Source organism: Micromys minutus (genome assembly GCF_963924665.1).
Source record: "Micromys minutus genome assembly, chromosome: 14".
NCBI lineage: Eukaryota > Metazoa > Chordata > Mammalia > Rodentia > Muridae > Micromys > Micromys minutus.
This window is the reverse complement of record NC_137983.1, coordinates 52,591,198-52,614,948: the sequence shown is the minus strand read 5'-3', so window position 1 is coordinate 52,614,948 and position 23,751 is coordinate 52,591,198. Positions and strand designations below refer to the sequence as shown.

Below are 23,751 nucleotides of genomic sequence, written 5' to 3'. Positions count from 1 at the left end.
GGAGCCACGGACAGGAAGAGGCAAGGTTTTTCCCTCTGAGAATTTTCATTTTTGCCACATGGTTGTAGATCTATGTAAAGAGGGCAAAGAAAAGGCATCACCAGAAGCAAAGCACAGAACTATGTGAAGAGGAAGCACAAAGAAGAACTGTCCCATAAAAAAGTAGATGCCACCAAACCCACCCACAAATCTCTCCACATTCTCTAAGGACTAAGACTGATCTTGTTCTCAGTTCTCCCATTTCATCCCAAGGCCTAGGATAATACCTGGCACATAGCAGGTGATCTATATATATTTATATGAAGATAAGTAAGTGAATGTGGGGATGGTTGGAGGGATGGATGGATGGATGGATGAATGGATGGATGGATGGTGAGTGGGTGGATGAATAGATGGATGAGAAGGTGGATGGATGGATGGATGGATGGATGAAAAGGTGAATGAATGGAGTGATGGATGGATGGATGGTGAGTGGGTAGATGGATAGATGGATGAGAAGGTGGATGGATAGATGGATGGATGGATGGATGAGAAGGTGAATGAATGGAGTGATGGATGGATGGATGGTGAGTAGATGGATGGATGGATGGGAAGGTGGATGGATGGATGGTTGGATGGATGGATGGATGGAGTGATGGATGGATGGATGGATGGATGGATGGATGGATAAGAATGTGGAAGGATGGATGGATGGATGGTGAGTGGGTGTATGGATGGATGGATGAGAGGATAGATGGATGGATGAATAGATGAGAAGGTGGATGGATGGATAGATGGATGGAGTGATGGAGTGATGAATGGGTAGATGGGTGTGTGTGTGAATGGTGGATGGTAGATATATGGAAGGAAAGATGGATAGAAGGAAGGAAGGAAGGAAGGAAAGAAAGAAGGAAGGAAGGATGGATGGATGGATGGATGGGAAGGTAGGTGGATGGATGGATGGACGGATGGATGGATGGATGGATGGATGGATGGATGGATGGATGGAGTGATGAATGGGTAGATGGGTGTGTGTGGATGGTGGATGGTAGATATATGGAAGGAAAGATGGATGGAAGGAAGGAAGGAAGGAAGGATGAATGGATGGATGGGAAGATGGATTGATGAATGGATGGATGGATGGAGTGAAGAATGGGTGGACAAGTGTGTGTGTGGATGGTGAATGGGTGGATAGATGAAAGGAGGGATGGGTGGATGCATGGATAGATGAATGAGTAGGTAAATAAATAGATGAATGGGTGGATGAATATCTGAAACAAAATGAATAAAAACTAAACAAGGGGTTTTATTCATATAATGAAATAAGCCATTATCAATAGGATCAGTATAAGCCTTAAGATACAATCTCTCTTATTTAAAACAAGATGAAAGGACAGTCTGAATACAAGACAATGTATAACCAAGCCCTATTGTCACCATTGTTACCATGGATGGCATGGTTAAGAAGTCCCCAAGAAGGGTCAGAGTGTTCATGGAGACATAAAGACTAGCCAGAAAGTTTAGTTACCGCAGACAGACACTGCCAGTGCCAGGAGGAAGTCTACCTACTGCGCGGTGCCTGGGCAAGCCCATGGGATCTCCATAGAGAATCTAGGTGTTTCCAGTTTGACCTTCTTCAGTGTTTCCCAGGACTGAGATCTGAGGAAGACCAGAGTGTGAGCACGAGCACAAGAGAGGCTCTGTGAGCAAAAGGCCCAGTGCTTTGCATCCGATAAGCCCTTTGCTTCTACCAGCTTTTCTGCAGTGTGGGGTCTCAGCTTGAGGATGAGGAAACTAAGGACTGGAGAGGTGAAAGGCAGCTACTCTCAGCAGCATGGAACAGTCAGGCTATGGCACAGCTTCCAGATGTCCTCCACTTCTTTATTTATGATCCAGTGTGTCAATACCTGTGGAGTGTTGAGGTTTGGTCTTTTATTATGTATTGTACTAAATACTAGCACCCAAGGACAAGAGAATCTGCAGAAAGACCCAAGTAATTCTATGTGACCTTGCACCCCAGGTTTTCCCCGGCTGGTGAATAAAGATGCCTACAGCCTATTGCTGGGCAAAATTAGGATAAGAGGGACTTGGGGTTCCTGGGCTTGGCGTTTAAGGAGAGAGAGAAGAAAGGAAGAGGAAGAGAGAAGGGAAACATCATCAATTAAGTGAGCCATGAGAGTATGGCAGTGAGGGTCAACTAAAACTAAACAGCCCAGATGGAAAATGGCAGGTTATAATTTGGGGTTATTAATGGGGAAATAGATTCTAATAGCTTAGAGGGTAGATGTTGTTGTCATTGTTGTTATAAAGGTTGTGTATGTTTTATCTGGGAACTGAATTATCAAAGGTAGCATAGAAGCTCCCAATTGAGATTAAACATTTTCTACAACAGTGGGGTTTCCACCTCTATTCCAGGTGAGCCTATTCAGTCCTTCCAAAGACTAAGGGAAGTCTGGATGGTTGGTTAAGGCTTTCTCACACCAATGTCAAGTCACCTGGCATAGTCAATAAGCTTTAGAAATATGACCTGGTTGTTTTAACTTTCAAATGACTGTATGTTGATTATAAAGGAATAGGGCAGGTGAGATGGCTCAGTGGGTAAAGCACTTGCCACCAAGCCCAACAACCTGAGTTCGAGCCCCCGAACCCACAAAAGAGAAGGAAAGAACTGACTCCTACCAGGTGTCCCCTGATTCACACAGTAGTATAAATGTGCCACAAATCATTAATTAGATAATAATTGAACCAGATATAATGAATGGTACACACCTGCAGTTCCAGCACTTGGAAGGAAGAGGCAGGAAGAGCGGGAGTTCAAGACTGGCTTGGATAACATGAGATCCTATCTCCAAAAGAAATTCAATTACAATTGAATATCACAGTTGTATATCATAAATACTGTTGACAGCTGTTTGTACCACATTGAACGTCATATACCTGTATCTAAGAACCTATCCTGCAAACAATAGGGCTGAAGCTCCTCACCACCAGCAGCACCTGCCCTTTGGTGAAATCTTCCCATGGTGAAAGCTTTGCTTCTAGATTCAAGAACTGGAAGAAAGCGCAGTGCCGGTCCAGTCTAGCCGAGGTAGAGAACGTTTTGGTGAACCAGTTTCATTCTTATTCAACAGTCTTTGGGTTTGGTTGCATCTTGTTTACTATGTGGGTTAAGAACTGAGAAAGCAGAGGAGAACCACAGGGAGAAACTGTGCCCTGTATCCAGTTAAACGTGAAGACATAGCCAGACAGTGGTGGCACAGGCCTTTAATCCCAACAGCAGGAAGATCCTGACGTTGGAGACTACACACACACACACACACACACACACACACACACACACACACACACACACACACGGGGGGGGGTCGCAGGGGAGTCCTGACCATTTTCAAGATGACTTCCTTCACTTTTCCTGACTCATCTGTAGCCTTCGAGCCTCTGGCTCAGGATACTAACCCTCCTGGATTTGCTGGGCCTGAACCCCACAGTTTAACCTGGAATTCTGTAGTTCCTACCAACATCTTCACTGCACATGGGGACACTGAGCAGCAATTACTGTCCCCTGCTCCTGAAGACTTGCACCCCTCATGCAAGAGAGGTGTATCTCAGGAAAACCTGCTCCTGTCCGTGGTACCTGTGGCAGGTTCAGATGTTCTTCACACCTTTGTCACTGATCTGGGATACCTGCTGAAGAGGGCTTCCATCTTGTTTCAAGTACTCCTTCCAGGAAAGCAATGCACTGTGGGAGACTGTGATTAAGAATTCAGGCAGAAGGAGAAAATATGTATCATGGGTATATTCAGAATTAATTAATCCTGCAGACTATGGAAACTGTCATTTAAAATTCTATAGATCTGCCAGGTGTGATGGTGCACACCTTTGATCTCAGCACTTGACTGGCAGAGGCAGGCAGGTCTCTGAGTTTGAGGTCAGCCTGGTCTTCAGAGTGAGTTCTCAGACAGCTAGGACCACACAGAGAAACCCTGGTGCTTCCCCCCCCCCAATTAAAATATCATTAAAGTCAAGGGCAGGCAGAAACACTAGATACATTGGTCATCGCTGCAATCGTCACTCTGTATGTTTGGAGGTGGTACCTGAGGTGAACCACGTCTTCACCGCACTCCCTTAGAGAGATGGCAAGGAACCATAAAGGTCTGTGTCAACTGTGTGTCCTTCATCCAGCACAAGAAAGAACAGGTCTTAAGCTGACCTGAGAGTCATGCCATGACAGAGCGCTGGCCACTATTACAGCACAGACGCTGGCTGGAAGACCAGCACCTCCCACACAGGACACTTCAGCAGAAAGGCCAATGCTTTGGAGGGAAGCCCTGAGAACTTCTAAATCTTCTTAGGCTGCATTTTGTGGTAGAATCTAAAATTTGTATTCCCACCTTCTAAGCTCGTGTACAAATTCAAAGATGAGAAGGAAGAGGAGGCAGAAGAAAGAGAGAAGGAAGAAGAGGGGGAGCAAGAGGATGGGGAGGAAGAGGAGGGAGAGGAGGAGGATGAAGGGGAAGGGGAAGAAGATGAGAAGGGGGAAGAGGAGGGGAGGAGGGGAGGGGGAGAAAGAGGAGGGAGAGGAGAATATAGAGGAGGAAGAGGAGCTGACTGTTACCACCCAGACTTCACCAGAAAAGACAGAGTCAACAGATACTTCAAGAGGAGCAAAGTCCTGTGATTCATGTTCTTACTGCTGAGTAATCCTCTCCTGTTGGATGAGAGAGAGTAGACACCCTCACGCAGTGAAGTCCCCAGCGGAGAAATACAAAAGCCACACGTTCCCCTCCAGCTGCTTAAAACAAACAAACAAACAAACAAAAAACACTTAAACCCACAGGCCCTTGTGTCTGACTGGCTGTCCAGATCTTCAGAGGAAGATCCTGCTTATGCTTCTGAAACAGCAGGCCAGCCTCTGGAAGCCTAAACAAAGATGTCCTTTGAGTCCAGAACCTAGCAGTCTTCTGGTCCCTCCACTCTTCCCATAGCAAGTGACAAAGCCGGGTCTGTGTCAGACTCCCCACTCTGGTGAGGAAAAACAAAAACCTAAGGCTCTGCATTAGGCTCCCAGCTTCCTTCACTCAGGTCTGGACACAGCCCGGCTTAGAGTAAAGTCTGTTTCAACCACAGACGGTTTTTGAGGTTTCTGTGGGCTCAGTTTGTCTCCTACAGAGAAAGGCTTGCTGTAGATAGCAGCCAAGGAAAGCACGTGGCTGTCAAACTCTACAGTGTCCTAGATTGGCAAAGAGCAGCCACAAAGCTGGGGACTGCATAGAGAGGCATAACATCCGCCCACCCCCAGACCTGCAAAAGTGCTTGACCCTGAGCTTCTTCCCTGCCTGTGCCAGACGGACACGTCCTGGTTTGGGCACACTCCCAAGGTTGTGTGTCCAGCGCCTGGGGCCAGGCTTTGACTTGTGGAAGCCTGCACCTCCCCTACACTAAGGACCCGTGTGCACACCAGCTCCCGGTGATGTGGGTTAAGCTCCACTTCACAACCCGCATTGATACGGGTTTGACATCTGTTTGCCAGAGTGTTTTACCCTTAGGCTAACACCCACTATTAAATGACAAAACTGTGACAGCCTGTCAAAGCCAGCTGACTGGCAGCTGCTCCGCTCACAAAAACCATTCAAATATTTGCAGGTTCAGAGTCTTTATAACTGTTGTACCCAATCTTTCAGTGATTTAACATGTAAAATATAAGTCAAAGTTTTAAATCTGGATTCCAAAATGTTTCCATTTTCCATACAAAAGGAAAGCGCTTCCCGGTGTCTGCTGGAACGACTCCAACTCCAAAGTCTCCTCATTTCCTGCCCCCAGATTCCTGCACAAACCCGGGTTTTTAAAAAAAAGAAAAAAAAATCAAGGCCAAACTCCCTCTTCTTGGTGTTGCCGACATTTGGAATGAATGAGCTAAATTATTTAAAACTCCAAGGGAATGCTGTTTCTCAGAAGTAGATTGGAAAACAAAAACAAACAAACAAAAACCAAAAATGAGTTCCACCCGTTTTATTCTTCCTCTCTGTCAGACCAGCGTGTCTTTGGGGAAAAGCCTTGCAGCTAGGGAATGTATTCCTAGACAACTGTCAGCTTTGGCGATTCCCAGCACACTGAATCCTGTTTTGCACATCGAAATCGCTCAGTTCGATTAAGAAATACTTTGCAAATGACAAAGCGCTTGCCTAGATTAAGATTCGTGGAGGGAAAGTCATGTGGAGTTTTATCTCTGAGTCAGACAGGATCTGCTGAAAACCTGCAGCTGCGGGGAGGGGGGGGGGTTGGAGGGCGCATACGTTTGTCCGAGAGAGAGAGAGAGAGAGAGAGAGAGAGAGAGAGAGAGAGAGAGAGAGAGAGAGAGAGAGAGAGAGAGAGAGAGAGAGAGAGAGAGAGAGAGAGATCCAGATAAATACACACCGCCAGCACCCCAGACCCGGTGAGCAAACGTTTAGTACTGTCACGTGTGCTGTGTTTGTACATTGAAAAAAAAAATGTTGTGAGTGAATTCTAAATCCTTGGGGTATTATCATCCTTTAAGAAAAGAAAGGAAAAAGAAAGTTTGCTTTTGAAACATTTCCTAGATATCGCAGAGGGTTTAGGTCTCTAGTCCAAAGTGCTGAGATCTTCCTATAGTTAGGAACCAAAGGGGAGAGGGAGACCGGGAAGCGAGGAGAAACTGAAAGTCAGACTTGAGCGGCTGCGGGCGGGCGCCTTCTCAGAGGCTCGACGCCCCCCCCCCGCCCCCCGGCCGCGCACCCGGCTTCGAGGTGGGCTGGCTGGCTGCTCCAGCCTTGCAGCAGAGGCCGGGGACAGGGACCCGCCAAAGGAGGGAATTACGGAGTGTTGGTCCCTGCCACAGACCGGCTGGCCACGCAGTGGGTACTGAGAGCCCCGCCCCGCTCCCTCTCTCTGTGCGCATCCCGACAGACCCCTGACTAGGCGACTTTTTTCTTTTTTTTCCTTTCTTTCCTTTCTTTTTCTTCTTCTCTTTTTTAACCTTTGTGTTCACACACTAATCCTGAGACACTGTCTTTCGTTCTGTTGCTGCCCTTGGTAGAGGGAGCACTGGAGGGGGGTGGAGTTGAGAAGCGCATCGTGGGGGGGGGGGGAACCTGCCCTCGCTGCTCCGGGGGAGACCTGGCGCGGCGCCCACGTCCAAGGTGTCCCCTCGGCAAGATAACAAAGCTCCAGCCGAGAGCAGAGCCGAAAAACCCCACTGCGAGGACGCGGTGTGGGCGGAGGGGGCGCGCCGCTCCGATCCCGCGCAGTGACCGCGCTGACTCAGGAGTGCGGGCGGGGGCGTCCCCCCTGCAAGAGGTAGGGAAAGCCGCAAAGCCGCTCCAGGTGAAAGTCGCCGCCCGGTGGGATGCCACAAGTGACTGCTGACAGGGAGGGGTGCGATCGCCTCTGGGGGAGGGTGCGGGATCCCTGCGGTCTTAGGGTCCCGAACCTCGGCGGCTTCGGACCAGCGGGAGGGGCGGTGGGCGCGGGCGAATGGGGAGCGGCGGGGACCCGGCTGGGGAGCGGCTAGAGGAGGGCGAGCAGCGGCTCCACCTCCCCGCTCGGCTCGGCGTCCCAGCTGCTCACGAAGCAACGGCTCCCTTCTATTCACTGCCGAGCAGGAACAAAAACGCGGCTATTTATTAGAATACTTGTTTGGTATTGTTCAGTGCCACACAAAAGGCGCTTCATTATGTGGCGGGATCCCCCTTTTCCAGAGAGAAACAATAACCTGAAATTGTCTTGCGAGTCTTTTCTATCAATAATAAATTTCATTTTCTTGTCTCTCTCGCCTGCAGTGTGTGCGTCTGCGAGTGTGTGTGCCGAGCGAGGAGCAAGGAGCTTGTGCGAGCGAGTGTGCGAGCGAGCGGGGGTGCGCGTGTGAGTGTGCGTGCGCGTGGCGCGGGCGCCGTCGCTGCTAGGAGCCTGGCCGGGGCCGGGGTCCGCGGGCTTCAGCGCGTGCGCTCGGCCCGCGGGGAGCCCAGGTCCCACACGGCCAGCAACCAGACAGGGCTACGAAGGTGCTGGCCGGCCAAGCGCTGCGACCCCGCGGGCTGCAGGAAGAACTAACTGTAAGTGTGTCTCGAACTCGCGCGGGGGCTTCACCGGCCAGGCAGGGATCCGTGGCCGGAGAGGAGTGAGGATGGGCGCGGGTCTCTGTCGGTACTTTCCGGGACGCTGGGCAGGGTGCTCGCAACATTCTGGCCTCTACTGGAGAGCAGCCCGGTAAGAGGGTGACCTTCGCGAGCCGTCTCGTGGGTCCATTGGACATTTTCTTATCTGTAAGTTCACTCCTCCCCGGGTCCTCAGCCTTTTGGGCTGGCCACCGCCCAAAGGCCCAACGCCGTGTCTAGGTGGATCGCCCTTAGAGACGGAGGTGAAGGGAGGTTGAACCAGTGGCTATGGGGACAATTTAGTGGGTGGCTACCCCTCCAGGTCTCCTGCCTCCGCCCCGCCCCCGGCCCTACCGGGGCCAGGCTGCGAGCTCTTTACCACCACTCGAGGCAGTGCCAAGAACTAAACCCACGGGTTGAAATTACCTTCAAAAATTAACATGTTGAAGCGTGTGCCACTTAGTCAGAGGTGTTTTGGGCAAAGAATCAATTTAACTTTGACTGACCGACAGACTTGACTGTATTAATTCTGCTACCAACAAAAAAAAAAAAAAAAAATCAATCAGCCGGGAGCCCCCGACACGCAGAGTGCCTTTGGACCCGGTGCGTGTCCAGCCGCGGCACTGGCGCGGTGGCGGTCGCGCGCGCTGGCGAGAGGAGGACTCCCGGAGTCCGATCTTGAGTACTGCACTTCTGAGGGGCCCGCCCTGGGTAGTAGTGACCCTGGCATAGAGGCCTACCCTAGGGGATTGTGTCCTCCCTTGTCAAACGCACTATTCGGGTTTTTTTGTTCTTTTGTTTTTTTGGGTTTTTTTGTTTTGTTTTTTTTTTGTTGTTGTTGTTGTTGTTTTGGGTTTTTTTTGTTTTTGTTTTTGTTTTGTTTTTGTTTTTTTTGGTTAAACTTATTGTGCACACTCAGAAGTCTCTAGACCACCGTTGACCGCCCTCATCTGACGCCTTTAGTACCCGGTTCGAGTAGCAGGCAGACCGAAGTAGCCAGCGACTTTCAGGGGTGAAATGGATTTTCGGCATGGCCTGGTGCCGAAGAGTAAGGCGGACAGACACCGCCAGCATCGACCTAGGCAGGGACCAGACAGGCCGCCTCCGCAGGCAGGAAACAGGTGTTTGAAGGCGATAGAGGCCTGCAGTCAATTAACCCATTAAAAACCTGCTTTCTGCCATTGATTTTCTGCAGTGCCTAAGGGGCCTGGCTTTCTGGGTGCGCCTTTGTGAAAAGCTGGGGTTGGAAGGGTACTGCATTCATCGCACCTTAGTAGGTTCAGAGGAACCCCAGGAACACTCGCCTCCTCTGCGGCTTGGACAGAGGTTGTTTTTCTCTCCCGCTGGAGCTGGAAAGAAGAATCCTGCTTGGTCCACATTAGTCTTATTTCCGGCAGCTTGGTGGGTGGGTGTCGCTGCTAGGAAACACCCTCGCTGGCTACAAACACCCTCACTGGCCACAGGCCCAGTAGAGCTGAGACAGGATACTTTGGTCAAGTTCAGGATCCTCAGGAAAGAGGAAGGAGAATTGTCCCTCTCTTGGACTCTCTCAAATTTCCTTGCCTATAAGTTTTAGAGCAGAGCAAGGCAGGCCGTGTGCCACGACCTAAACGAGGACTCCCACGGGAGATGTTTGGGTGCTCAGGGAAGTTGAACAGAAAGCCATCAGGTGGCTTCCCACTGGGCCCTACTAAAGAGATTGAGCCAAATGCCTGGGAGTTAGAGACTGAGGAAGGGGCCAGAAACAGACTGGGGTTTTCAGTCTCACCTGCTCCTCCCAGCAATGAGCCCAATCCTGCAGTTGGTCTAGAGAGAGACTTTTCCGTATGGCTGACCTGAGTCCCAGGGGAGGTGGATGAGCCTTCCAGAAAAAGACATGCCTAGGCATTCGAAGTTGTATGCGCGCAATTTTAGATATCTGGGAGACTAAACAGATGGGGTGCAAAAACCCCTCTCCTGTTGCCTGCTAAGATTCTTTGTCCTTCTGAAATCCAGAGTCTGACCCAGGAGTAGCCTGTCCCTGAGAAAGAGATGAGGCATTTCTGAAGGACAGGAAGGGGTGCTGATTATAGCCAATTTTATAGAAAAATTACCTCTTTTTCTCTTCGCTCCTAAGTTAGTACTCAGGCTACCAGAACCCTTACATGCCTTATTTATCTATCCACCTGTCTTTATCTCCATCTCTGTCTCTCTCCAAATGTGTCTGTGTGTCTTTCTCTGTCTGTCCCTCCTGCCTTCTCTCCCCTCCTTTTGCTCCTGTCTCTTCTCCTCTCCTATTTGCCCCCTTTCTCTGGACCTCCTTCCCAAAAATGTCCCGAAGCCCTGAAGGTGGCAGTGATCCTTTTCAACCCTCCTATCCAGAGTGTGTGTGCTGCTCCCAAAGGCTCCTGTGCACGTCAACGGGCCTCTCTCCCCAGGGAAATCTGATTTCTGCTGCTGGGCCAGCTGCTTTGTATCTTTGCAAGGGGAAGATGAATAGCATTCAGATGGGGCCAAGGGGTCCTCCATTAGCCCCTCATAGAGCAGCAAAGCCCTTCCCACAGCCTGGAGATATTTCGCAGACCTACTTTTCCCGTTAGCTACTTTCTGAAGTAAAGCAAGGCACATGACTGAAAGGGCTTCAAATTGTGTCAGAGTGATGTTTTAATCTCATTGAAAAGTGTATTAAAGGACAAGATGTGATTTATGTGAGCTGCTCCGATGAAAGGCAAGATTGGAGTGGATGGGTTTTCACTGGCGTGAACCTCCTGGCATGTTTATATTGCAGCCTGTGTGGCTAATCTAATTTGCAATAACTGGGATGGCCTGTGGGGAGGGGGAAGCATCTCTAGTTTCACTTTATTCCTCTTCATATAGAAATTTCTCATGATTTGTCTCCCCTTGTGAGTGGTGCCTTTTCTATTTGGGGACTAATGAACAAGAGTGAGAGAGGGCAGTGACGACTCCCTGTGTGACTTCGTGCACACATCCCTGGTCATGGACACCCTTGGACCTGACTAGCCATGCTACAGAGCTGAGACAATGTTCCAGACAGAATGGGAAGGTTACCACGGCCACCCCTAGTATGTCCCTGCACACCTTACCCTCTGCTCTCTGGGCAGCAGGGACTGCAGGCTTGTCTGCTTAGCCCAAAGTGTCTTGCTGTTAAAGGTTTCTGTGGAGATGTCCCTTCATCAGATGGTTTCTATTCTCCCACGTTTACCCTCTGCAAATTTTGACTTGAGCAGGGAAGCTCAGCTGTTCAGAAAAGTTTGATCTTATGCACAAGCTTCCAATGGTCTTCGGGAAAAGCCTAGCACCCCTCCCCTGGGAGGAGAGCTTTGAATCTTTATGATCACATCTAACTTAACCAGCATTCTTTATCAGGAAGACACAACATGCATTGGAAAATTACAACTTTTGCACAATGTAAAAAAGGTGTATTCAAACTGTTAATTACGGGGGGTTGAGTAAATGAAAAACTTTCACAGTGACCCATTTAATTTCGCAGTAATTGCTGACAAAATAAGACACGGATGAATCACAATACAGTATATTTATCTTGAAGGAGAATATTGTGCTGATGTAGTTAAACCAGAGACTTAGAGAAAAATCTGAGAACGGCGGCAGAAAAATTTAAAGTACATAAAAATCTCACCCTGAAAACATCTGGGTTAAAACTGCAGAAAGCGCAGCATCCCGTGGCTTTTCTGAAAAAGCGCAACGAAATTACGGAGAAGACTGTGTCTCTTCCCAAAACCCGAGGCTCGCCGTGAGCCCTCTCCTCCGGTAGGGTCAGATACTGACTACCGGGCTTGAGCACAAATTTCGAGCGTATTAGAAATCTAGAGGCAAAAAGAGGGTAGGAAAGAAACGTCCAGCCCAAACAGAATGCCGCATCTGTCAGATGCCGGGTACAGCCCGATGGTAAAGTGACCCTGAAACAGCGTCTCTAGCCCAGGCGCTACTTGGCAAAGAGAACGGGAAGCGAGAGGAGGGGTCACTCGTGCCCCCTGGCACAATTTGCTTCGCAGGCAAGTGCAAACGGGTTTTTGCTTCTCGGTTCTTCTGCAGGAAGGGAAGTGGGGGGGGGCACATACTCTAATTGTTACCCTTCCCCTTTAGCCCTAGGCCAAGTAATGGCTCGGCCAAGTGCTGGAGGGGACGCCAGGGGGCCAAGATATTGGGCACAAGCCTGGGCACCCACTGGAGCTGCCCTTTTTTGATCGGCAAGGACAGAAGAGTGCATACAGTCTCCGGTGCCACCAGCGCCGGGAGCACCCAGGGTACCCGCAGAGGGTAGAGCTGCCAGGGACGCTGTGGACGCCCAGCCGACACTAGGGATGGGTGGGAGCCCCGGGCAGCACTCGCCTTTTCAAAGGCCACTAGATGGGAAGGCAGAGCAGCCGCTGGAGGCTCAGCCCTCCTGCAGGCATGGGTCGGCACGAGTAGATACAGAATCGGGTGCCCAGGTGTACCCGCAGAGCAGGCCTGCTGAAATTCTTGTCGGAAAATTTCCCGCAGCAGAAGTGGGCGCTCGGTTCCAAACCTGCGAGGCCTGGTACCCGTCGGCGGCCCAGCTCCGCCGGCACCTCACTCGCCTCTTTCCCTGGTACCCGCAGCTCCTGGGAAGAGAGGGCTCGATGCCCCCTTGGGTTCCAGGCTTTCCTCCTCTCTTTCATTCATAAACCTGGTGGCTACAGACGCAGCTTGAATATTGACGTCTCTCCCCCGACTGCTCCGCCGTTAACCCAATTACAGAATTCATCAAGAACTGTGTTGAATTATCTCTTTCCATACAGTATCAGCATTAGCCTAATTAAAAGCTATAATGTCTGATATAATGATTAAATCGTTAGCTCTGCTGTAGGGAAGCAATATTTTGTTTTCCCTTCAATTAGAAGCTGATTGAGGTTTTCAGAGCAGGTCAGCTGTGAAATTTGAATTATATGTGTGAGTACTGCTCACAGGGTGAGCCCCTACTCGAAGCTCCCAGAGATTCTCCGAATGCTTCCACCCAGAGAGCCGGGAGGCAGGCTCGCACACATACACACATACTGCAGCTCCGGATTGTGTGTGCCGGTCGCCAGGAGGACGGGCTGGAACCGGAGCTCACAGCCTAGACCAGGAGACTTCATTTTCCCACAGGCACTGTTACAAGCGGCTCTCTAAACTCAGAGAGGACAGTTTTTGCTTTCAGGCTGAGATGGATTCTAGGGGATGCTGGTAAAGACACTGATCATCCCAAGTTCCTTATTTGCAAGTGATTTTCTTCATTCGTCCTCACCCCCGACTTTCCCCCCTTAATCCGTTTTGTTTCTTTCCCCCCTTTAAACAAACCAGCAACAACAACCCAACCACACAGCATTGACTTTGGCTCCTTTTGGTATTTGGGAAGACCCCCTCCCCAAGTTAGCCCGGGCCGGGCCGAGTCCCAGGAGATGGACTGAAAAGGCTTGGAGACGACCCAGAAGAAAAGATGCTCTTTAAAGACCGGGGTCGGAGGCACGCGCTGAATAGCAAACACCGAACTGCGGGCCGCCAACCCCTCTAGTGACGCTTTGGTGGCAATATTTGGGCTAGGGTCGCCTCCGCTACACAGGTGATAACCCGAGGTGGCTCCACGAGGACGGAGAGGGTGGTGGCGGCCAGCAGACGGCGATCGCGACCCGCGCCGCTGCTGGGTTGGCACTGACAGGCCTAGGGGCTGCGGGCCCAGTGCGCTGTCCTCCACTCCCGGCTGCTGGTCCCAGGACAAGGAGTCACAGCCTCCGGGTCCGCCCCTCTCCGAAGCGCTGTTTCCGTTCCTTGAATCTGCGCCTCCTGTTGGCCGAGGTGACCTCCTCTAATGTTCTTTATGTCTCCTGCGGTTTCTTTGCAGCCCCCTGCTAAATTCTTTCTCCCTCCACAGTGGGCCATAAACTGCTGGTTCTCGAAAGATTTTTTCCCTCACCTATTCCCTCAGCCCTTTGAGGGTACATCACAGCCAGGAAGTCTTTGCCCTGGGGAGCTCCCAGGAGGCACCTCCGTGTGTCCTCTGTCCTTCAAATGCCCCACCGGCTTTTAGAGAATCTTGTTCTGAGCAGGAGATTGTCATCAGGGTAGATAATCTGAACCCCAAATAAAATAATTTCTAGTCTTGCATGGTCCTTAAGAACCTCAATGTACTCAGCTTGTTCGGAACCCACCCAAGAGACAAATTCTGGGCTTAAAAACCCACATATGAATGTCTCAGAGCCAGTTTCCAAAGAGGGACAAGGAATTCTGTACACAGGAGACCTTTCTGTGTCCTGAGCACAAAGATGTGTGTAAAGTATTGGTTAGTCTATGTCAGGGGTTCGAGGTGAAGGTGTTTTAAACCTAGGACTTGGTTTATTTGAAAGTCAAGACGTTTGTGCAAAAGCTTAGACACATAATTTCATATATGCATGCCTTCATAATTTATTATGAGCATTTTCATATACAAGCACGCACACACACACACACACACACACACACACACACACACACACAATTTCCCCTAGCAATGACCTGACTTGAATTTTCGAAGGATCATAACCACAGTCTGAAGAAAAACAGCTGCTTTGTAAAGTCGGGTCTTTAGCATTCTGAGCAATGGCAGAGAGAAATTTCTGAATTGCTGTGAGAACAAAGATTGGTCAGTCAACAGTGAAACTAATCCTTTGCCTTGGGTTCTGAACTTTTCCTAGTTTTACATGGACACAGTTTTCAAAATCTAAAGAATATAGTTTTTAGGAAGGCATTAGGCTGGGGGGGGGGGATGGGAAGCAGACAGGAGTGTTTCTCAAACTGGTTGTAGGCTGTTGTGTGTGTGTGTGTGTGTGACCAGCCATTGAGGAAGTGAGCAAAGAAGGAGTGAGAAACCAACTGAGGGAGGCTTGCAGACATTATCACTGCTCACACCAGGATGGAAGGCACAAGGAGGTCTGGCACACCAAGCCCACCACTGCTTAGTTGGCACAGACAGCAACCACCAATCTTCTGTCACTTGGCAACAGGTTCCGCCTGCATCTCTGACTTCATAGTTCTGCAGGTGGGCACCCAGAGGGGTTGCACCGGCTTCTGCACAGTGGTTCCGAGAATGACAAGCGCCAACATGGCAGTGTGCAGTGTGATGCCATCTACCTCCTATTTAGATGTTCTGGAAAACAAGAGTAACATCCTATTTGGAAACAATGTTCAGCGCTATGGTAGGAAGGAATGAGACCATTTCAAAGTCATCTATCCAAGTTTCCTAAAGCATTCCTGCAAAGCTCACTGGAGTGCAGGGTGTTTATAAAATAAATTGCCCCATTGATATGGAAAATAATGTGCCAAGCTTGATTTACACAAAGCGGTTTCAGGGGGTCTTCGGCTATTTAGTTTAAAATCTAAATTGAAAAGCACAGGAAAGAAATCTTTCAATTGCTAAGTGGATAATATAGTTTATAATTTGTAAACCATTTCCTTTATTTCAGTCTTGCTGACTTCCCCTAACACAGTGGATCTCTTTGCACACCCATCAGCTCCTAAGTTATCAAAGAAAAATGGTTCTAGGCATTCTTAAACAATAGTCCTATTCGAGTTTTTTTTTTTTTTTTTTTTTTTTTTTGTTCATTTACAATGTAACTGATATTTGTAGGTAGTCCATGAAACAAATCAAAAGATTTAATAAACTTGATGGCTGGGATCAGAAGGTAGCTAAAAGCTAAGCTTAACTTAGGTGTTAATAAAAATACAAAACGGTGTTTCCTTTCTAGCCTAATTCTATGTCATGTGATGAGTTTACTACTAAGTACTGAGCGGCCTGAAATAAGGGCCCAATAGGCAGAGATACGGATTTGCTGCTGCACTGTGCTGTAACAACCTGAAATTAAAAATAAAATAAAACCCTGTAATAATCATAGCAAGGGAGCAACGGGGTCAGGAAATTCACAGCCTCAGATATTTTTGTTGGGGGGGGGGAAGAACTGTCACATGTCCAAGGTCCAACATACTGGAACACGGGTATTCTTGCTGTTATCCGGGTTATCTCCGTCATCAGAAGAGCCTCTGGATTACACAGGAGAGGCAGTCTACAGGCGTCTGCCTAGGCTTGCTTTACACACCAGCAATCTCTTGAGGTAGAAGTAGAAACTCACCCTCTATTCCCTCCTCTCCCTACCCTGCCCCAGGACATCTGAAGAACTCTAGGGGTTTTTCTGGAAGAAGCTTGTACATCAATTCCACCCCCCTTTTTTGGAAATGGCGGTCTAACCCCATCTCTTGTACATCGCAGAACCACACTTGTTCTGAGATCTGCCCTTTCTTTTTCACAACGTAGGAAGAAACAAAAACAACAACACAAAACAAAAGGCGACCCTGTCACTGGACCAGGAAGCACCACCTTTCAATTCCGCTTCAGCACCCGCACCCCCACCCCCTCCGCAAAACCCGAGTTCACACGGTTTTCGAAAACCGTTGGCAAACAGTTTCTGGAGAATCGCTTCAGAAAAGCATAGGCTTGGTAGGGGTTCTTTTACTGTTTCAACAAACTTTTTTTTTGCCTGTCGGAGTCACTAGATTCCAGATAGACCTTGTTTTTGACCTTCGCAGAAATCCAAGAGGATAAAGAGTAAATTTGGAGGAGTACCTGACTAGAACACTCCGCTCCATTAAAGGACAACCCCCCCCCCCCCCCCACACACACACACGAAAGTTCAGAGTAGATAACGGATCTAGAAGCACCGCGCCACACAAAACCCGCCGCACCTCCTGCCACGGAGACCCGAATTATAGATCCCAAATCTGTAAAGGCCTTTGCAGGCTCTGCGAATGCACTGAGCGCCTGGGGTGGGAGAGACTGAGCTGCCCCGCTTGGCCTGAAAGCCAGCAGAGGTACTTAGGGCCTAAGCTCCCCCTGGGAGGAGCTCCCCCGCACCGCTGTTGTTCTGCACTCTGGCTGAGCTGAGTGCAAAGTGAGGCCTCTGTCTCCAACTTTCCTTTTCCCAGTGGGCACAGAGTTGGCTGGCTGGGGACAGGGGAGGAGCTGGGTCTCCAATGAGCGCATTTAAACACGACCCGGGGCTGTATCCCCCCCCCCCCGCCTCCCCCGACAGCGATTCTTTCTTCCTCTTGGTTTTCAGCCCAATCGTTAATCATTCGGAGCGCGCGGGCGGGGAGAGGCGAAGGGGGCGAGCTCCGGGTTCGCCGCCGTCGCCGCCGCGCGCGCGCGCTCAGGAAGCAGTGTGGCTGTGACCCCGCCCCCCCGCGCCCCCTTTTCCCCCTCCTTCCTGCCCTTGCTCCCCCCTCCTTCTCTCCTCCTCCACCTCCTTGCTCCGCCGCCCGCGCCCAGTGTATCTACTCCCTCCCCACGTCACTCGCCAGCGCGCCATGCAAATCACCGCCGCCGCCGGCTCCCATTGGCCGCGGCGCGCTCATTTAATGGCAGCCCGGGCCCGGTGTATGGCTGCTGGGCCCCCCGCGCCACCGGCCCCGCGTGCGCCTCCGCTCCGAGCGCACGGCCCGGGGCAGGCAGCGGACAGCTTGTCTTGGGCACAGCGGCCCGGTTCTCTGGCTCTCCGCTCGCGTTGGCACTCCCACCGCTGTCCCTAGCCTCCTCCCTGGCTGCACCGCGATCGCCCCCTCGAACCCCCCTCCGAGTCCCCCTCAGCGCCTGGCTCCCCCCAGGCACCTGGGACCAGCACAAGCCCAGCGCACGCGGCGCACCGCCTTGCTAGAAGTTGCGGCCCCAGAGTTGGAAGCGGCCAAGGAAGCCAGCACAGGAAGGAGACTTCGAGCCGCCAAGAGGAGGCAGCGGAGCCCGCGTCGGGCCCAGCGGCACCGCTTCAGACCCAGAAAGTGGAGCCTCAACTTGGCCACGACTGCACCTGTTTGCACAGCTCAGCCTTGAGCGACCGGACTGCGGCAGCGGCGACGGCGGCTATCATCCTGGCCATCGGCCTGTTTGGCAAGTGGTTTGTGCACCCGGAGAAACTTTCCACCCGCGAGCTGGACCCGCGCTAAGTGCGTGTGCTTTTGCCTCTTTTTTTGTTGTGGCCTCCACCCAACCCCCTTCTCTCTGCTAGGCACCCACCCCACCCCCACCCCCCAGTCTCTCTGGGCTGATCCTCTCTCCGCCCACCCACCCCCACCCGGCCGTCTATGCTCCAGGCCCTCGCTTTGCGGTACCGGTGAACCCGCTAGCCGCCCAGATGTATAGCATGATGATGGAGACCGACCTGCACTCGCCCGGCGGCGCCCAGGCGCCCACGAACCTCTCGGGCCCGGCCGGGGCGGGCGGGGGCGGCGGTGGGGGCGGGGGTGGCGGCGGCGGCGGCGGGGGCACCAAGGCCAACCAGGATCGGGTCAAGCGGCCCATGAACGCCTTCATGGTGTGGTCCCGCGGACAGCGGCGCAAGATGGCCCAGGAGAACCCCAAGATGCACAACTCGGAGATCAGCAAGCGCCTGGGGGCCGAGTGGAAGGTCATGTCCGAGGCCGAGAAGCGGCCGTTCATCGACGAGGCCAAGAGACTGCGCGCGCTGCACATGAAGGAGCACCCGGATTACAAGTACCGGCCGCGCCGCAAGACCAAGACGCTGCTGAAGAAGGACAAGTACTCGCTGGCCGGCGGGCTGCTGGCGGCCGGGGCTGGTGGCGGCGGCGCGGCCGTGGCCATGGGCGTGGGCGTGGGCGTCGGGGCGGCGGCCGTGGGCCAGCGCCTGGAGAGCCCCGGCGGCGCGGCGGGAGGAGGCTACGCGCATGTCAACGGCTGGGCGAACGGCGCCTACCCCGGCTCGGTGGCCGCGGCGGCTGCGGCCGCGGCCATGATGCAGGAGGCACAGCTGGCCTACGGGCAGCACCCAGGCGCGGGCGGCGCGCACCCGCACGCGCACCCGGCGCACCCGCACCCGCACCATCCGCACGCGCATCCTCACAACCCGCAGCCCATGCACCGCTACGACATGGGCGCGCTGCAGTACAGCCCCATCTCCAACTCTCAGGGCTACATGAGCGCGTCGCCTTCGGGCTACGGCGGCATCCCTTACGGGGCCGCGGCAGCCGCCGCCGCCGCTGCGGGCGGCGCGCACCAGAACTCGGCGGTAGCGGCCGCGGCGGCTGCAGCGGCGGCGTCGTCGGGTGCCCTGGGCGCCCTCGGTTCTCTGGTCAAGTCGGAGCCCAGCGGCAGTCCGCCCGCTCCGGCTCACTCGCGGGCGCCGTGCCCCGGGGACCTGCGCGAGATGATCAGCATGTACCTGCCCGCCGGCGAGGGTGGCGACCCGGCGGCGGCAGCGGCTGCCGCGGCCCAAAGCCGGCTGCACTCGCTGCCACAGCACTACCAGGGCGCGGGCGCGGGCGTCAACGGCACGGTGCCCCTGACGCACATCTAGCGCCGCGGGGACGCCGGGGACACTGCGGCTCCAGGCCGGCGCCCCGGCGACGAAGAGCGTGAGGCCTGCTCCCCAGCCTCCAGAGCCCCACTTCGTACAGATGTCTCCGCGCTCTAGTAAAAAAAGACCGCTCTGGAGAGCAGAGTGCCAGGTGACATCTGCCCCCCTCACCTTTCCCGGGACTCCGAGGCGCTGACACCAGACTGGCCTCTCTGACTGAACTTTGGTGTTTTCACGAGACCTTTTGTACAGTATTTATCGTCCGCAGAGGAGGCACACAGCGTTTTCTCGGCTCGGGAGGACAAAAGACAAAAACCCAGCGAGGCGATGCCAACTTTTGTATGACTGCCGGCTCTGTAACTTTTTCCGGGGTTTACTTCCCGCCGGCTCTTCTGCCTGAGGCCGAGGACGGACCTCGAGCCCTTCTCACTTGTTACAAATCTAGTAAGGCAGATCCAACCATTTACAAGTTTTTGTAGTTGTTGCCGCTCTTATGGGTTGGTTGGTTAATTTATACCGCAATCCCCTCTCAGACGGTGGAGTTATATTCTGGGTTTTGTAAAACTCTGTATCCGAGCATTTCCATTTTTTTGTTTTGTTTTGTATTATTTCTTGTAAATGCGTTGTGACATTTTTATTTTAGGCGTTGCGATACGGGGGAAGAGGAGTCGGACGATGTAAATAGCCTGCAGCCCTTTCATCTCAAAACGGAAAAACAAAGAGAGGTCTCCCCCCAAATGCATCAAATTTGAATCAATACATTTAAGAGAGAAAAGCCCGTTTCCCTATGAAATCGAAACGTGCTAATTTTATATGCATGTTTTATGAGTTCAAAATACAATTATCAATCTGTTGGAGGAGAAATTATCAGCAGGGCCCAGGAGTAAGGAAACCCCACCAAGCGAAGGGCAGCGTCTCTGTGGCTGTATTCAGTGGGGAAAGAGAAATCTAAACGCCGTAGATTGTTTTGTAAAGTTGAAGTTGACACAGAAGGGAAGAAGTAATTACAAAAGGCTTCACAGTGATTTAGCGTTTTAACTGCCAAGGCCCTGGCATATTTTTGCATTTCTTTCCCGCGGCTCTGCCCTTCACGTGCTGTAGCAGTTTTGAGGCAACTTGGTCTTAGAAGGAGAAAGGACAGTGCTCAGTAGTGGGACAAGGCCAAGGATGGGACCGCCAACCACCGCCAAGACCGCGTGCCTTTGATTTCTCTGTAATTGGAATTGTAAGTAAAATTATCTTCCTGTGGTTCAAGGAAGCAATCCTGACCCAGGCAGCACCACCACAGAGTGACTCACCCAGGCTTAGCCCAACCCCTCCTGCTTCCTCTCTGGGAAAATCCAACAATCATTTTACCGATTTTCTTACACACACCCACCACCCCCTCTCCTGTGTGAACCGGGATGCAGGTTGCCAGGGAATGTAAACACAAAATGCCCGTGTTTATCACTCCCGACCATATCTTGAGGTTGTTTGATGCTTTAAATATTTTTAATTATATTTTTTCTAGGTGTTTATTGGTATATTGCAGGTTTTCCCCCCTGGAATTTAAAGTTTCCTGTAAAACTTTGTCTTCAAGTAACCTGACAGCATTAAATATTGCATTTAAAAGTTATACTGTAGCAAATATGTTTTAAAATTAATCACGACATTAGAATGACATTCTATTTTTGAAGGAAATTTTCTTTAAGTCCAGATGGGGAATGATACTATTTTCAGCATCTTTACCTTGTTTCCTTCCAATTTCTTTTCTTGGAATGAATATGGACTAGCCATTCAAAAGTGGACTCCATCTATCAATTCAGTAAGACCTGAGTTCAACCTACACTGGAGAATATCTTTCAGTAGAAATGCTAATATCACAAGTGACACGTGTGATTTTTTAAAGTAATTTTTATGATTTTGCTTAAACCCATCATTCTTTAAAGTGATTGCAAGAGATTCAAGAATGACGCCCACTGCTTTCTGATGAGGTAATAAAAGAACACCCCCTTCCCCTCTTTCTTTGTTTTTCTTTTAGGGTTTTGCTCTGTTGTTTCTAGAACTGCTTTGCTTGCTTAGGAGTCCAAGAGGAGAGCTGCACTCTGAGGCAGTCTAGGAAGAAGTGTCCCAGTAGCCTCGGGGAATTTCTAGAGAGTGTTTAGGGTCCAACCCACTTCCCCCTTAAAATACAAACACCTTTGCTGACTGGCCCTTAACACCACCACCGGGGAATTTCTTTAGTGGGAATCAAGGGTGGCCGCACTCACCTATTTTATGCCCAGACTTCTGGGTTCTTGTGTGTGCCTTATCTGTGGCTTCACTGCCATAGGCATTATGGCCCACTTTAAGTGAAGCACAAAACATAAAGTTAGTCATCTTGTTAATACCAGACAGCTCGGCCCCCTCTCCACCCCCCCCCCAAGACTTTCAGAGTTTTGTGTTCCCTACTTGATCTCCACCCAGTGAGCAGAAATTCTTTGTGCCAGGCCTTCAGACCACCTTCCTTTGGTTTCTACTGATGTGAAAGACAAGGAGAAATTCTCTAATGACTTAATTTGAAAACAATACGGGGGGGGGCGCTTCTCTCAAGATTGAGGCCAGATCCAGACAGGTTCTCTGCAGTTTAAACACGTGAAGAGAATCTCCTCCTAGGCCTTACTTAGAGCCCACCTCAAGGATAAATGCAGTACCTGACCAAGCTTTACACATTTTTGTTCAAGTGGGGCTCTCTACGGCCATGATTGCAGGGTAACTCTCTTCCAAAGTAAGGACAGTGTTTCTTTCTACTAGTGCAATATTGTTAAAAATCTGTGTGGAGAACCGGGCAGGATCTTTGTGGAGTGTGGATAAAGTTTGCATAACTTCCTGTAGGGTGGCTGGGTGGCTTCTAAACTCACGGGTAAACTGAGCAGGGTGCTTTGCCTGATGGTCACACACACACACACACACACACACACACACACACACACGCCCCCTTGTCCCCCTCCCTCTCTCCTCGTCCCCTTTCTTTATTCACTTTTAAAAAAAAAAAGAAAAGAAAGAAAACTCACTGGTCCCTTTTTATTGTTGCCACTGAGACTTTGACACCCTCCCTCAAACCCACTAGTAGGCAGATGAAACGAATTAATTTTTTTTAAAGAAGTTGCGGGCGCAGCGCGCCTGATCTGCAGATGTGTCGGGATGAGACTGATAGGTCTATTAAAATCATGCGTGTGGGAGAAGAATAACACTCATATTCACGCATTTCATTTTCCCCGACAAAGACTGGGCACTGCCGAGCTCTGTTTCCGGAAAATTCCAGTCTGTTTGAGAAGCCCTCCCCGGCGTTCACGTTCTGGGGACGCAGAGAAGCAAGCTCTGTCCAGCCGCGGTTCAGGACTGCTGGCTCGGGGCCCCTGAGCTCTTGTGATCACGCCGTCTCCCCAGCCCAGTTTCCACAGCGGGTGTCCGGGAGCCAGGCGTTGGAATCTAACCGCAGGTTACAGTCCTGGGAAAGTTCAGGAGGAGAGCAGACTTGGCCTTGGCGCAGGGACTACTTGGCGGGATTGAGAGAGGGGGGCGGATAGGGAAGAGAGACGCAGAGTGAACCCCGGGGGCGAGAATGCCAGAGTCCCTCTGCGCGGGGCGACGGGTGGACTGGCCCAGGCTCTTGCAGCGCAGCTTAAGGCTGCCTCCCCAGCTCGAGGCTCGCCCCTCCTTCTCTTCTTATCCCCCCCCACCTCCCGCCGGGCCTTTCCTCTCCAGCTGCGCCTAGCGGGACCCGGCTTCACCTGCCCCCAAAACCAGCGGGGCAAGGCAGCGGCGGACAGCATTTTTCTTCCCAGGCGTTGGGGCCAGAACCCCTCCCGGAGCGGGCCGGCCTCCCGTGGATCTTCACGCTGCCCCCGAGTCACATGTCACCCGTGCTTGCTTCTGTGGTTCTGCTGTCCGATGAGCCCCGCACTTCGCTCTGCTCCCACGTCTCTCTCACCACTTCCCCGTCCACCAAGTCTTCCCATCACTTCCCTCCCCCAGCCCCGGGTCTGCAGCCCCTGCTCTTGCTTGGCTTTCCCTCCACGAGCTGCCAGGCCTTCCCTTTGTCTTGGTGCTCTGTCCGCTTCCCGCCTCCTAAGCCGCTCTCCTCCCTCCTTGCACGTTCTCCAGCCCAGCCGCCCCGTCGGAGGCACAGGTTCAGAGCGATCCGTGCTCTCTTCCAGCTGGTCCATCCTTGCGGGGGTAGCAAGTAAGGGCTTGACGCCTACCTTACTCGTGTCCACGCTTGCCCGGAGGCCGTTGGGGAATTAAGAAAAGAGCGGTTTGTGTTAAAGACTGCAGGATTACAGCGGAGA

The 23,751-nt window shown here is 51.7% G+C and overlaps 1 protein-coding gene across 1 annotated transcript; it reads left to right on the top strand.

Moving 5' to 3' along the window:
- Positions 1–18,262: 18,262 nt before the first annotated feature.
- Positions 18,263–19,441, top strand: SOX1 (SRY-box transcription factor 1; the record flags this gene model as incomplete). The annotated part of the gene is made up of 1 exon (XM_080928712.1): positions 18,263–19,441. One exon carries the CDS (start codon positions 18,263–18,265, stop codon positions 19,439–19,441), a length of 1,179 nt encoding a protein of 392 aa, XP_080784838.1.
- Positions 19,442–23,751: the final 4,310 nt, after the last annotated feature.